This window comes from Betta splendens, chromosome 4, assembly GCF_900634795.4.
Source record: "Betta splendens chromosome 4, fBetSpl5.4, whole genome shotgun sequence".
In the NCBI taxonomy this organism is placed as follows: domain Eukaryota; kingdom Metazoa; phylum Chordata; class Actinopteri; order Anabantiformes; family Osphronemidae; genus Betta; species Betta splendens.
The window spans coordinates 605,282-620,155 of record NC_040884.2 but is presented as its reverse complement, the minus strand read 5'-3'; the positions used below and the strand labels follow the sequence as shown (position 1 = coordinate 620,155).

The window sequence follows — 14,874 nt, the reverse complement described above, 5'->3', positions numbered from 1 at the left end:
GTGTCAGCTTCTCGAACCTGAAGAGGGAGCTGGTTCCAGAGGAGAGGAGCTTGGTAGCTAAAAGCTCTGCCCCCTGTTCTACATTTAAACACTCTAGGAACCGCAAGTAGCCCAGCGCTCTGAGAACGAAGTGTTCTGCTGGGAGCACAAGGAACTATAAGGTCTTTAAGATAAGAAGGAGCTTTATCATTGAGTACTTTGTATGTGAGTAGGAGAATTTTAAATTCTATCCTACATTTTACAGGCAGCCAGTGCAGAGAAGCTAATGTAGGAGAAATGTGATCTCTCTTTCTAAGTCCTGTCAGAACTCTGGCTGCAGCATTTTGAATGAGCTGTAGGTTTTTTAAGGAGCTGTTAGGACATCCTATGAGTAAGGAGTTACAGTAGTCCAGCCTAGAGGTAACAAATGCATGGATCAGTTTCTCTGCATCGCTCTGAGAGAGGATGCTTCTGATTTTAACTATATTTCTAAGGTGGAAGTAGGCGGTTCTGGAGATTTGTTTAATGTATGATGTAAAAGAGAGATCCTGGTCAAACATGACACCAAGGTTCCTCACAGTAGAATCTGAAGCTAATGTTATGCCATCCAGGGTGGCTATCTGACTCAATAGTGTCTCTCTCAGATTTTTAGGCCCAACAATAAGAATCTCGGTTTTATCTGAGTTTAGTTGAAGGAAGTTTTGGGACATCCAGGATTTGATGTCTTTTAAACAACCCTGAATTTTGACTAGTTGATCTGTTTCATTTGGTTCCAAGGACATGTATAGCTGAGTATCATCTGCGTAAAAATGAAAATTAATAGAATGCTTTCTAATAATCTCACCTAGAGGAGACATGTATAAGCTAAACAGAATTGGACCCAGCACAGAACCCTGTGGAACTCCATAGCTAATCCTTGTGCGTGTGGAGAATTTATCATTAACATGAACAAACTGGAATCTGTTCAACAAATAGGATTTAAACCATCCCAATGCTGTTCCATTAATCCCGATTCTATGTTCTAGTGTCTGTAATAGAATGTGATGATCAATTGTATCAAATGCAGCACTAAGATCTAACAGGACAAGGACAGAAACTAGACCATTGTCCGAAGCTAATAGAAGATCATTAGTGACTCTAACCAGAGCTGTTTCTGTGCTATGATGTTTTCTAAATCCTGACTGAAAATCTTCATACAGGTTATTCCCACTAAGGTGGTCAGATAATTGTTTAGCCACGATTTTTTCCAGAATCTTGGAAATAAAGGGTAAATTTGAAATGGGCCTATAGTTGGCTAGTTGTCCAGGGTCAAGGGTTGGTTTTTTCAATAGAGGTTTGACCACAGCCACCTTAAAAGCCTGTGGTACATAGCCTAGTTGTAAAGATTGGTTGATTTGATTTAATATGGATGAGCTGATTAAAGGTAGAACTTCTTTGAGTAATCTGGTTGGGATTGGATCTAAAAGACAAGTGGACGACTTGGAAGAGTTGATTATTGAGGTTAACTCCATATGAGTTATGGGGGAGAAGCTGTCTAGGTAAGACAGAGGATTTAATAAATTTAAAGTTAATGGATCTAGACAGTGCTTTCTGTCATTTGGAAGAAGTCGCTGCTGAATGTTTTTTCTAATGATAATAATTTTATTAGTAAAGTAGTTCATAAAGTCATTGCTGCTGAGATTTAAGGGGATAGTAGACTCAATACAGCTATGACTCTTTGTCAGCCTGGCTACAGTGCTGAAAAGAAACCTGGGGTTGTTTTTGTTTTCCTCAATTAGGGAGGAATAATATGTTTTTCTAGCAGCACAAAGTGCTTTTTTATATTTCATTAGACTGTCCTTCCATGCAATGCAGTTTACATTTATTTTGTTGGAACGCCACTGTCTTTCTAGTTGTCTAGTCCTTTGCTTTAGACTGCGGATGTCTGAGTTATACCACGGAGCTAACCTCCTCTGATTCACTGTCTTCTTCTTCAGAGGAGCCACTGTGTCTAACATTGTACGTAGAGAAGCTGCAGCATCATCTACAAGACAGTCAACCTGTTCATAAGGATTAAGGTGACTGTTCTCTGTGTATCTGCAAGACATTGAGGCAAAAGATGATGGAATCATCTGCTTGAATCTGGCAACAGCATTGTCAGATAAACATCTGCTATAGTAACATTTCTTTCCAGCTGTTATAGGGTCAGTTGTGCTAAATTCAAAAGTTAATAAGAAATGGTCAGATAACAGAGGGTTTTGGGGAAGAACTATTAAATTATCAATTTCAACTCCATATGTCAGGACAAGATCTAGAGTGTGGTTAAAACGATGAGTGGGTTGATTTACCTGCTGTGTAAAACCAATAGTGTCTATTAAGGAGTTAAAAGCAGTGCTGAGACAGTTGCTGTCAACATCTACATGAATGTTAAAGTCTCCCACTACAATGACTTTATCTGTGCTAAGAACTAAGTCAGATAAGAATTCAGAGAATTCAGTTAAGAACTCTGAATATGGAGCAGGAGGACGGTAAACAATACAAAACACAACTGGTTTCTGAGTTTTAGAGTCTGGGTGAGAAAGGCTCAGAGTGAGGCTCTCAAATGAGTTATAACTATGTTTAGGTTTAGGAGTAATTAATAAATCTGATTTATAAACTGCTGCTACTCCTCCACCTCTACCTGTACTTCTTGGAACATGATAGTTGATGTGACTCATTGGAGTCGACTCATTTAAAGTAACATATTCATCCTGCTGCAGCCAGGTTTCAGTGAGACAGAACAGATCTATGTGATGGTCACTTATCAAGTCATTTATTAAAAAGGATTTAGATGAGAGAGATCTGATATTTAATAAACCACACTTCATTAGCTTACTATTACTTTGTTCCGTAAGAGGAACTGTTTTGATGTTTATTAAATTCTGGTAAGTCACTCCTCTTTGATTTGTTTGTGACTTGTATAGTTTAGGTGGTCGAGAAGCAGACACAGTCTCTATGCGATAACTAAGACTAAGAGTGGGTCGCGGCTGTAGAGAACGTGCAGAGAGGCGTGTAAGACTGCGACTCTGCGTCCTGGGCTCCACTCTGAGTTGTCACGGAGTGGGGGGACTAAGCAACATGGCCATGTTACTAGAGAGCAGAGAGGCTCCGTTCAACGTGGGATGGACGCCGTCTCTTCTAATCAGCCCAGGTTTTCCCCAAAAAGTGCTCCAATTAGCCACAAAGCCCACATCGTTTGCAGGACACCACCTAGACAACCAGCGGTGGAGCGATGACAGCCGGCTATACATGTCATCGCTGGTCACATTGGGGAGGGGTCCAGAGAAAACTACGGAGTCCGACATTGTTTTGGCGAACGAACACACCGACTCAATGTTAGTTTTAGTGACTTCCGATTGGCGTAACCGGGCGTCATTAGCTCCTGCGTGTATTACGATCTTAGCGTACTTACGCTTATCCTTAGACAGGAGCTGAAGATAAGACTCAATGTCGCCCGCTCTGGCCCCAGGCAAACACCTAACTATGACCGCTGGATTCTCTAACTTCACGTTTCGGACTATGGAGTCACCAATGATCAGAGTGGGTTTCTCAGCGGGTGTGTCGCTGAGTGGGGAAAATCTGTTTGAAACGTGAAGCGGTTGGTGGTGAACCGTGGGCGCCTGCCTAAAGCTACGTTTCTTACGAGCCGTGACCCAGTCGTTGCCCAGCTGCCTGGTACCTGCCGGGGGACTGGTAGCAGCTAAGCTAGGAGGCTCCGCACCGGCTAAAGGGACCTGGCTAGCTGGCCTGTTTTCTAAAGTGCGAAGCCGAGACTCTAAGTCTAACAACCTCGCCTCCAACCCTGCAACTAGCGTACACCTATTACAGATACCATTACCATCACTAAAGGAGGCGGAGGATAAGCTAAACATAAGACACACCGAGCACCGAACAGAGCGAGAGGGAGAGGAAAAGGGGGAAGCCATAGCAGGAAAGTAAGCTAGGAGCTACGCTAGCGGAGAAAACACTTAGATAACAGTGTAAATTAGCAGGACGTTTAATGAAAGGAAAAGATGCTTGAGTGTTACAAGCTTGTTTTGAAACTTTTAGCAGTCGCTATCGGATATAAAACGATAATATTTAGAAAAGAGCGGAGAGTAACGCTGTACACACACAGCGGCAGCAAACCTCAGTAACCGGAAGTGACGCGATACGCTTACCGTCAGTCAGCCGTCAGTCAGTTCAATACAGAGAAGTAGGAAAGATGAGGGCAGCAGGAGGAAACACAAAGGAAGACAATATAATATCAAAGTTAAGATTGGGACATACAAAGCTGAATAAGACGTTACGTTTAATGGGAAAACACCAATCAGGGATGTGTGATTTTTGTCAGGTGGGGGAATCAGTGGAGGACGTGGTGAATAACTGTCAACAGTACACTCATCAGCACAGGGAGTACAGGAATTCATACTACAGCAGCTAAACGGTCAGTCAGGAAGTTATAGGGCACTCGTCTTGTTTCTGAGGGATTCACAATGCTTGGATAGGATTTAGCTAGTTTTTTTTTTGTTTGTTTGTTTGTTTATTTATTTCTTAATTTTTTCCCTGATTGATCAACTCTGGTCCACACTCCAATATAGTAGGTGGCGGTAATGCGCCTTTCAGTTGTATGCCACCCGCCATTTAAATGACAAGAAGAAGAAGAAAAAGCAGAAGAAGAAGGAAACGTGAGTAAATGGCGGCGAAACGATGACGACACAGCCACGTGACAGAAACAGCGTTTGCAAACCGGAAGTGTGTTTTAGCGTTTGACACGCTCCTCTTTTCACGGTTGTCGACGCGGCTTAGTCTCACGTCAGGGTGGATTTGATGGGTTGTGTTAAACTGAAGCTGTGTGGTTTTTGCCAACAGCTGCTTAATTTCTCATCGTAGTGACCGTTAACCGCTGTGCTGCAAGCTAACGAAAGTTAGCGGTGCTAACTGCTATGTTAGTCGCTGTTTGCAAGACGTACAAAGAGAAACGTGCGAGTGTCAGCTTCGATGCCCCGGGTTTTGTTTTTATTCCCCCTGTGGTTTAATCAGATCAGCGCAGACGGGCCACAGCAGGTCACTGATGAAGAACTCGATTTTCGTAATGTTGCCCTGTTAAAAAAGAACGAGCAGTCGGATTAACTGCATGTTTGCTGCAACGCGGCTTTTCCATTGGACTAGCGCTCGGCGTTCATTCAGTCTCCAGTACTACAGGTAGTAGTCATTTGCGAACTGTGTGAGTGCTTTACAGTAGAAGTACTTAACAGTGCTGATAACGTCTCGGTGTTTGTTCCTGCTTCTGCAGTCGAAGCCGTAGAACCGCCCCAGGAGCTGCACGCGGTCCAGCAGAAGCACGAGTGTGTTCGTGTGAGATGCCGCTGTCTTTGCTGTAGCGTCTGCTGCTTCAGAATGCAGATCCTGGTGGCGAAGCTGCTTGGCCTGCTGGGGTTGTTCAGCCTCATGCTGGCAGGCGTCCTGATCCCAGTGCGCCTCCTGCTGGTCGACTATGAGAAGGCGCACAGGTACAGGAGAGCCCTCTCTCTCTGTAACTCGTTTGGAGGAGGTGTGTTTCTCGCAACATGCTTCAACGCTTTGCTGCCCGCCGTCAGAGACAAGGTAACCTCAAGGCATAACTTCATAGCTGCAGTGGAACTGTGTCAAGTGGCACCAACAAAAAGCTTCTACAGTGAGCTGCAAAATGCGGAAATAATGCCACATCTTTCATTCGTGTGTATAGGAGTTAACGTCATAGCTGCTGTTACAAGCTGTAAAAGATGCACGGAACACAGTAAAGGGTTTAAAGTGTGTGCTTTGGTTCAGAAAGATCTCAGTACATCACTATCGACATCATTATCCGCTTCATGGAGGCACATAAAGTCAGTGTCTAATACAGAGAAGGTTCACAAAATGTGTGTGGAAATTAAAACAATGGAAGCAGGATCAGGACACATACTGTACAGTTCAGCTGTGTGACGCCCTGGATGTCAGAAATGTCGTATCTCCATGATGGTTTTAAGTTCCTAAGTGAAGTTTCATGAATTACACAAATTAATCCCATGACTCATCCTCTCTTCAGGTGGGTGATGTGTTTAGGCAGCTGAACATCAGCAGTGACTATCCCCTGGCTGAGACCATGATGATGCTTGGCTTCTTCCTCACTGTTTTTGTGGAGCAGACCATCCTCACCTTCAGGAAAGAGAAGCCCTCCTTCATCGACCTGGAGACCTTTAATGCCGGGGGCTCCGAGGCCGGCAGCGACTCCGAGTACGACACTCCCTTCATCTCCTCGGCGCAGGGCTCCGTGAGTGGTGATCACCGCTCCCACGGACACCAGCACGGACACTTCAGTCCAGCTGAGCTAGCGGGGGCAGGTCCTCTACGGCTCGCTAGCTTGGTCCTGGCTCTGTCAGCTCACTCTGTGTTTGAAGGCTTGGCTCTGGGCCTCCAGGAGGACGGAGCCAAACTTGGGAGCCTGTTCCTGGGTGTGGCTGTACATGAAACGCTGGCTGCTGTTGCTCTCGGTGTCAGCGTGGCCAAGGCCTCACTTGGCATAAAGGATGCATCCAAGCTGGGCGTCACAGTCAGCTTAATGATCCCACTGGGTATGTTGGTGGGAATGGGCATTGAGTCGGCTCAGAACCTGGCGGGCAGCGTGGTGTCAGTGGTGCTGCAGGGACTTGCTGCCGGCACCTTTCTGTTTGTCACCTTTTTTGAGATTCTGTCTAGGGAGCTGGAGGAGAAACGGGACCGGCTGCTGAAGGTGCTCTTCTTGATCCTTGGGTATGCAGCACTCGCTGTCCTCGTCTTCATCAAATGGTGACATACAGGAGGCCAGCAACACTAAAGGAAAACTAAAGCGTGTGTCTTTGAAGTCAGCCTACTTTTTTCCTGTGAACACAAATCAATGCTTCACTGAGGGAAGCCTCTGCCAAAATGAGGAACTGAAACTCGTGGAGTTTTTTTACCCAAAGACTCTTCTTTGGCCTGTTGGCTCATAACAGACTCTTTTTATAGCAGCTTGTTAACATCATTAACTTATCAAAGTTCAAATACAATCAAACCTTAGTGCTCTCCTCTCATGGCTCTGGTAGCAATGAAGCCATCTCTTTCTCTTAACACCTTGAACTTCAGCGTGAAACCCTCCCAAACCTTGAACCTGCAGGGAACAAATAGCTGCTAGCATTGATCTATGAGGTTTAACATGTGGACACAGTCACAAGGCAATTGATTCAGTTTTCCTTAAACCAACGTTTCTGATTGTGTTTTTTTGGACTCATTCATGACAATGAACTGACATGTTAAAAATTAGAAGTAAATGTGGGTCTTTCTTTGTGTCTCTAGTCGTAACCAATTTTTATTGTGGAACAATCAAAACCTCTGCACATGAAGATTCGTAGCCGTTAGAAGGGACCAGGGCTGTGTTCTCTACACAGTTCTGTATGTTTTAAAGAAAACTTGAATTCACAATGATTTTTTTTCAGATCTCTTTTCGGATGTGATGACGGCTGACCAGGATCAGTTTTGTATTTGTGGTGCTTTGTGTCATTTTTTTCCTTGGATTGTTCCACTGCCTTTGTTGAAATATTAACAAAATATTTAACCTGAAGCTGCAGCTTCAGAGCAGAGAGAGTGATTCTTTGTTTCATTATGTGGTTCCTCCAACCCTGTTGGTTACACTTAAATGTTTCCCTGCTGGGGGACGACCAAAGCACAGCCGAGCGGATTCTTACACTCTGAATGAGGAACCATAGGAAGAAATGGTCAGACAGGTGGCATTTTTAAAAGACAGACAGAAACATGGAAGTGAATGCTTCAGTCCAGTTCAAAGTCTTTTCACAATCTACTGCTCTTATTAAAACAGGTGTTTGAAGTTGGAGGGATTAAAGACACAATTTAGAAGAGAAAATCTGAATAATGAGGTGAATCCTGTGAACACAACTGCTGAGAAGCATCATCATCTTTGAACAGCAGTTAAGACTGAAGATCTACTAAAGCCCAAACATGCAAAAACGAAGGCGACTCTGGCAGAATCCGGCCCAGCTCCACTGGCCTCACATAGAGCATCTCGGTCTACGGGCTTTTACTTTGGAAGCTCACCAGTACTTCTCATGCAGACACATTCTACTGTAATACTAAACACCTCTAATGGCAGTACAACAGTATGAGCGTCCTCTAATACAGTGTGAATACACGTATTTGGTTATCGCCTGTGTAGATTTGTGTTGGCTTCGTCACAGCTGCTTCCGGAGACATTAGCACCGCTTCATGGACCAGCCTGATCCAGGCCTTTAGCAGCACTGATTGGATTAGGGCCGATGCATCAGACTTGGTTGTTTACTGACACCAATTGGAGCAGGCTTTGTTCAGCGCTATGATCTGGATGTGTGCAGGCTCCTGGTTTAGGTTGGATGTAATGTGATCAACAAGAGCATGTGAGATTAAAGAAGGAACTCTGCAGTAGTTCGAGTCATGAATTTACTTTTGTGTAAAGGAAACGAGATGGTTGGCGTCTCAGAACCCAGCAAGAAGCTGCTGCTGCTGGATAGCAGAGGTGGGTCAGGACAGAACACCTGGGGATAAAGGCTGGGTAATGTTCTGAATGTGATCGGGCTGCCACGTGGCATAATGGGAAGTGATGCCTCTAGGGTCGGGCTCAGACTGTGACATTCTTTTACCCGGATACTGTAAATAAATTTCCTGGGTCACATATCTGTGTGGACAGATAATGTAAGTGAATTTCTAGGTTCCCTCGCTGTGCTCATCGATGGCAGCGGACCTTTAACGTGTGAAAACCATAATTCAGCCATCCTGCTGCGCCACCTGCTGACACCAACACCTCGCAGGCAGGATCTTTTGACCCAAACCATGGAAAACTGACGGCACAGCAGCAGCACGTTCCTTTCGGAGCAAGGTGGGTGAGGTTATCTGCCCCTATTTAAGCCTCTTAGTCGCTGTAAGTCCGCCTGAGGCCTGCAGGGCTGCAGAGGCTCTGCTCAGGCCGTGATGACTTAATCCTTCAGCATTCAGCTCCTCAACCTGCTGCATAGAAGTCTTCAAAGCAATGGAGGAGCTTCTTTTACCGAGCAGCAATGAGGAGCCGCGGCCGGACCCCAGGTCGAGCAGGACAATGGGGAATCGGCTCAAGGCCTTCCTCCAGGTGATGCTGAGCGGAGATCTCAAGAGGAACGTGAAGAGTTTTTGTAAAAGGAACGGGCTACTGACGCTATCGGTGATCGCTGTGGCTACCGGCTGCATGCTGGGGTTCATGCTGAGAGGAACCCAGATGTCCACACAGGTAGGCCCAGACTGGGCTGACAGGAAACTAGTCTGAGGAGAGAACCTGCCATAAGGCGTGTAATTACACACGTTCAACGTGTGTCAGAGCTGAAATCTGCCCAGTCTCTCTTGATTGATGGTTTCCTTCAGACCCAGTAACTAGTCCTGTACAGAAATGGTGGAGCCTTTTAAGTCTATACTTATTAATCTGTCCATTCACTACGTTGCTGTCAGCGTCCTCTCAGTTAAGATGTTCTGGTGGAGTGTGGGAGCTGTCCCCTCAGGCCCTTGGGGTCATGTTGTATCAGCTATGTAGAATTGTGTAGGGACCACGCAGAACCTTGAAACGCTGGTGCTGCCAGCTGAGATGACCCAGACTATGCAGCCTCCTCACAGGACGACACCATCCTTTTACGTGGATACAAACACGCTGCTCTTCACAAGGTCAGATGCTGGTTTCTGGGGCTGAACAGGAAGCCACGAGTTAGATACTGTATGAGTAATCGGAGACAGGCTTGGTGTCGTTGGGTGACTCATGTTCATGCAGTGTTGGTGGGTTCACCGTAAACCTCATTCCTGTGCTTTGTGTATTGAATCGCGTGAGCAACATCGGTAGAGGTTTCATTTCAGACAGTCGATACCTGAGCTCAGATCAACATTGATAATGATGTGCCATTGTTTCTCCACAGGCTAAAATCTACTTTTCTTTTCCTGGAGAACTGCTGATGAGGATGCTGAAGATGCTCATTCTTCCTCTCATCACTTCCAGGTATGTCCATGTGGTGTCACACAGTAACAACATGTGTCCAACAGTCGCCACAAAAAGGGAAACCACAGCGGTGTTATAAGAGGTGAGGACAAATGTGTTTGTTGTATGTGCAGTTTGATGTCGGGTCTGTCGTCGATGGAGTCGAAGGCGTGCTGTCGAATGGGTGTCCTCACCGTTACCTACTACCTGTGGACCACCTTCATCGCTGTGGTGGTGGGCATCGTGCTGGTTGTCATCATCAAACCAGGCGTGGGGACGGAGGTGGAAAGCAATCGACTGGGAGGGGGGCCCGTCATGACGTCAGCCGACGCCCTGCTGGACCTCATCAGGTGAGGCAGGTCAAAGGTCAGCCCGGAGGTTTGCACATGAGTTACTGGTCATAGAAGGCAATGTCTCTGTCCAGTGCAGCAGCGTCACTCTACGAGTGCTGTGGAGGCTGAAGCTTTATTATGTGAGCAGATGACGGCTTCTAAACACTGAGAACAACTTGTAGAAACGTGCATGAATCCCATTACACACTCGGCTGATCGCTGTATTTTTAGTAATCCCGCTGGGATGAGTGACAGATTAACCGAGTCAGTGATCTCTGCTGCAGCACGTTGGCAGACTGGACTCTCGTGCCTGATTTCACGAGCAGGTCGACCTCTCACTCCTGCTGCAGATCAGCTGATCTGGACTGGTTCCCTTCATGCTGCTCAGTGTTTATGCACTGATTCCCACTTGAGTGGTTCCATCTTCACAGCACTGATGAGCTGCAGACATTGGTAAGGTCTATCACTGCTCATGAGGAGGGTCTCTAGGAGAACTCTGTTTGATCCAAACAGGATCCGACACCATCATTTTGTGGCCGCTGGCTTCAGGGCTTGTTATTCTTGTTTGCACTGATACAGATTTGATTGAGTTTTCACTGAATAGTAATAATCGCCTGCTTGTTTTTCTCCACAGAAACATGGTTCCCTCTAATCTGATCGAGGCCACGTTTCAGCAGGTGTGAGCCAGAACAAAACCAACTGTGCAGCTTTGTGATGTCTCTGTGAACTGACCTACTGTGCTTTTTCAGTACAAAACTGACCTGGTTCCGGTCCTCAAAGTCCCAAGCAGAACCATCCAGCCCAATTTTGTCTATGTCATCCCTGATGACCGTGATACCAAAGGTCGGACGGTGTATCTGGAGCTGACTCCGGCCCCTGAGGTCGTGTACAGGATAAGTCCAGGCAGCAGCCAACAGATGAATGTCCTGGGCATCGTGGTCTTCTCTGCCACCATGGGTGAGCAGCACAGGAGCCTAAGGTCTGCAAGCAAACCTTTAGTCATGCTGCAGTTCTACACACTTACATAGAAGCAGTAAATGCCGTAAAGCAGCTGTAAATATTGGTTCTGCCTCTGAGTAAATGCAAATGTGTGTTTCAGGTCTGCTGCTGGGCAGGATGGGAGAGCGAGGGCTGCCACTCATCAATGTGTGTCAGTGCATCAACGAGTGCGTTATGAAGATCATCAACGCCGCCGTGTGGTAAGTTCACAACACACGCAGCTTTAAAGTCACTAAAATGGCCAAGCTCCATCTAACAGAACCTTTACATTCACTGGCACATTAACACTCACCCAACAGCTCACTTTTGATTTTGATATTTCCCCTTGTCTGAAGTACAGTATCAACATCAACCTGAGCGTTTTGCTCCCTCAGGTACTTTCCTTTTGGCATCATCTTCCTGGTGGCGGGGAAGATCTTGGACATGCAGGACCCGAGCACCCTGGGGAGGAAGCTGGGCTGGTACGGCATCACCGTGCTTGCCGGGCTCTTTGTCCACGGGCTCATCCTCCTGCCGCTCTTTTACTTCCTGCTCACGAGGAAAAACCCTTTCTCATACATCCGCGGGCTGCTGCAGGCCATGGTGATCGCCTTGGCAACCTCCTCCAGGTCAGAGTCCAGGACAGTTATGGTTCAGCTGCTCACCTGGGTTTGCACCAGTTCTTATTGTATCTTCCCTCATATTCTGTGTGTCCTCAGCTCGGCTACGCTGCCCATCACCATGAAGTGTTTGCTGGAGAACTGTTGTGTCGAGAGGCAGATTGCTCGCTTCGTCCTCCCTGTGGGAGCCACCATCAACATGGATGGCACGGCTCTGTACGAGGCTGTGGCTGCCATTTTCATCGCTCAGGTCAACGACTATGAGCTGGACTTTGGTCAGCTGATCACCATCAGGTACACTAAGATCCACACTCTCCCACCTGCTGTTTGCTCTCAAAGCGGTGAAACTGTTGCTGTCTAAGCAAAAAGAACTGCATGAATCAGATAAATTATCAGATTACCTTTTACATTGCAGCATCACGGCTACAGCTGCCAGCATCGGTGCAGCAGGAATCCCCCAGGCTGGGCTGGTTACCATGGTGATTGTACTCACTTCAGTGGGGTTGCCTCCAGATGACATCACTCTGATTGTGGCCATTGATTGGATCCTGTAAGTAGCAGTAGCATTTATGCATAGTCATCAAACTCCTCAAGTCTGTCTGGTCTCATGGCATTCTTGTTTCTCTCCACAGTGACAGGTTTCGGACTATGATCAATGTGCTGGGTGACGCCCTTGCAGCAGGAATTATTGCTCACCTTTGTCGAAAAGATTTCCCGCTAGGCGGAGCTGGACAGGTAAAGGCACCCTGTAACGCATGTCTGTGCAGATTTATAAATCAAACAACATCACAGGTGTCACACGGAGAACACAACAAATCCCTCTGATCTGCACCAGGAGACAGTGGACAGGAAGAGCCAGGCTGAGGTGAGGGACAGCTGCAAAGTTTGATATCTGTAGAAAAGTCCAGAACAACTAGGAGAACAAGGACACCACCACACCAGTTCACTGGAGACTTGTTAGTGGAAGGAAGGAGTGAACAGAAGAGCTTGGTACAGCAGCTAAAAGCGCTGCCTCCCATTCTACACATTCTACAGCAAGAAACTAGGACCCACTAGTAGAGCACTAGGAGCTTTGTCAGTGAGGAGCAGTACAACAAAGACAGAAATGTAGCAGAAATGTGGTCTCCACTAAAGGTTCTAACTTTGAACCAACTGTTGTTCACACTGAAACACTGGCTGAAAAGAGACACAGGACAATACAAGATAGAGCCAAAAACCCCTAGATGATCCATGTGCATGTGTTTCTCTCCTCCAGTCGGTGCCGTCCTACGGCACACAGAACCCTCACACTCAGAAGAGCTGCCACAGCGTGGATGTGCCAATGACAGACGTCCACTCACACAGAGAGTGTGTGTACGAAGTGACGGGCGACTCGGCATGTGGCAGGCGAGCGCACACCATCTACTACAACATCTGCCAGGTGTGAGCAGCGCTACCCGTGTGCTGTGGCGTTGAAGCGCCTGCAGCCGTCCACATGACGCTAATGGAGCTGGATGTGAAGCGTCGTCCTACAGTGCTACCCACTGTGGTACCGGTCCGGCCCGGTCAAACAGACCTGCCATCTCCTGGCACCTGTACAGTAACGGGATGAGTGATTGATTATTTATATTGTTCATCTGAACTAACTGCTAAAACTCAGATGTCACGTTTGACTTCAGAGAAAATGAATGAAAAAAGCCCAGACCACAGGTGCATGATGGGAACGCTGAGAAAGGCTCTAAAGCACGTCTGAAAACCGATGGGTCAAGGCTCAGTGACAAGCAGCTGCTGATCTGTTGAAGCTGAACCGAAGTGCTCTTTACTTTCTGTCGGTTGTATTTGCTGGCTTTCGCTGTGACTGGCTTCATTGGGAGCCAACGTTCAAACCAGGTGCTGTAGGTTCTGTGTTCTAGGGGAACCGCCTCTGTGAGGCCTAGTGTATGTACTGTACGCTTCAGCACATCTTGGCCTTTGGTCCTCGGGTCCAGGTGAGTGCTGGACTCTGGCTCGGATAGTGAATTTGATCTTGTTTAATGACACTAAACCAAATGAAAAACCTAGATACACAATTTCTTTTTTTTGTTAACGAAGGTGAATCAAGACCCGAGATGCTTGTTGGGTTTTACCTCTTTGAAACCTGCTTGACTACATAAAAGCGGGGTACTTGTGTTTCCACAGAAGGTTCTGTGTTTTTGTCCACTCACATGGATTAAACTCAGCTTCTGCTTTACTCAACTACCTCATCTGTTTTGTTACAGTTCAAGTTTGACAAAACCTCAAGAGAAATCATAACCGACAGCTGATTTGTTATCAACTTAAACCTTAAAGTTGTGGTTTGAGTAGAAAACCAGACCTGCCTTAATCTGACTGTTGGTCCACAAACTTCGATGTGGAATGTGGATTTTTGGACTTCATGTGATGTGATTGTTTGTGTTTGAAAATAAACCATTGACCATTGTTTCTTACGAACAGACTCAGTCAGAGCTGAATGAGACTTAGAGTGCCAGGTCTTGGGACAGAAGGAACTTTTGGCTCAACTCAAAACATCATGTTGGATGTTAAAGCTTTTGGTGCAAACGTAGTGAAATCAGTGTGTGTGTGTGTGTGTGAGTGTGTGAGTGTGTGTGTGAGAGTGTGCGTGCGTGCGTGCGTGCGTGCGTGCGTGCGTGCGTGCGTGCGTGCGTGCGTGCGTGCGTGCGTGCGTGTTATTATGACCAAAGACTGCTGAAGTTCTGCTGCTCATTCTGTGGTCAAACATGTTGTCACTGCAGCCTTTCTTAGCAGCTTCCTGCATTGAGTCCTGTGCTCGTTAATCCAATCAAGGAAGCGTGAGCATGTACGCGTGACAGCAGTCACAGGTGCCTGTGCAGCTAATCCCTTACAGCTTACACTGACGATGGCAGCAGGACCTGGTGGCCTCCTGTGGACCTCTGGTGCCGCTGGGCTGTTCTGTAGGTTTACACTGCATTCTGAT

General features: G+C 46.6%; 2 protein-coding genes across 6 annotated transcripts; both read left to right on the top strand.

The window, feature by feature from the left end:
• Positions 1 to 3,044: 3,044 nt before the first annotated feature.
• On the top strand, positions 3,045 to 7,594 carry LOC114853942 (zinc transporter ZIP3-like). 2 transcript variants are annotated; one of them, XM_029147867.3, is made up of 3 exons: positions 3,045 to 5,181; positions 5,273 to 5,583; positions 6,143 to 7,594. In XM_029147867.3, exons 2-3 carry the CDS (start codon positions 5,377 to 5,379, stop codon positions 6,785 to 6,787), a joined length of 852 nt encoding a protein of 283 aa, XP_029003700.1. In that variant the 5' UTR covers positions 3,045 to 5,181; positions 5,273 to 5,376; the 3' UTR covers positions 6,788 to 7,594. The 2 variants fall into 2 exon arrangements, with proteins under 2 accessions (XP_029003700.1, XP_029003697.1); XM_029147864.3 differs by having other exon boundaries at positions 6,044 to 7,594.
• Positions 7,595 to 7,649: 55 nt separating this feature from the next.
• On the top strand, positions 7,650 to 14,365 carry LOC114853941 (excitatory amino acid transporter 5-like). Of its 4 annotated transcripts, none has more exons than XM_055508567.1 (11): positions 7,650 to 7,727; positions 7,829 to 9,262; positions 9,933 to 10,012; positions 10,126 to 10,341; positions 10,958 to 11,000; positions 11,073 to 11,280; positions 11,423 to 11,522; positions 11,697 to 12,215; positions 12,337 to 12,471; positions 12,554 to 12,656; positions 13,177 to 14,365. In XM_055508567.1, the coding sequence occupies exons 2-11, from the start codon at positions 9,029 to 9,031 to the stop codon at positions 13,345 to 13,347; spliced, it is 1,809 nt and encodes a 602-aa protein (XP_055364542.1). In that variant the 5' UTR covers positions 7,650 to 7,727; positions 7,829 to 9,028; the 3' UTR covers positions 13,348 to 14,365. The 4 variants fall into 4 exon arrangements, with proteins under 4 accessions (XP_055364542.1, XP_029003696.1, XP_029003693.1 ...); XM_029147863.2 differs by having other exon boundaries at positions 7,655 to 9,262; positions 11,697 to 11,930; positions 12,021 to 12,215; XM_029147860.2 differs by having other exon boundaries at positions 7,655 to 8,878.
• Positions 14,366 to 14,874: the final 509 nt, after the last annotated feature.

Bases quoted from the DNA above. Each gene is read 5' to 3' on its own strand.
- LOC114853942 (XM_029147864.3), top strand. From the start codon at position 5,377: ATGCAGATCCTGGTGGCGAAGCTGCTTGGCCTGCTGGGGTTGTTCAGC. The intron at 5,584-6,043 runs GTAACCTCAAGG...TCCTCTCTTCAG, and splicing joins TGCCCGCCGTCAGAGACAAG to GTGGGTGATGTGTTTAGGCA.
- LOC114853941 (XM_055508567.1), top strand. From the start codon at position 9,029: ATGGAGGAGCTTCTTTTACCGAGCAGCAATGAGGAGCCGCGGCCGGAC. The intron at 11,281-11,422 runs GTGAGCAGCACA...TGTGTGTTTCAG, and splicing joins GGTCTTCTCTGCCACCATGG to GTCTGCTGCTGGGCAGGATG. The intron at 12,657-13,176 runs GTAAAGGCACCC...TCTCTCCTCCAG, and splicing joins CGCTAGGCGGAGCTGGACAG to TCGGTGCCGTCCTACGGCAC.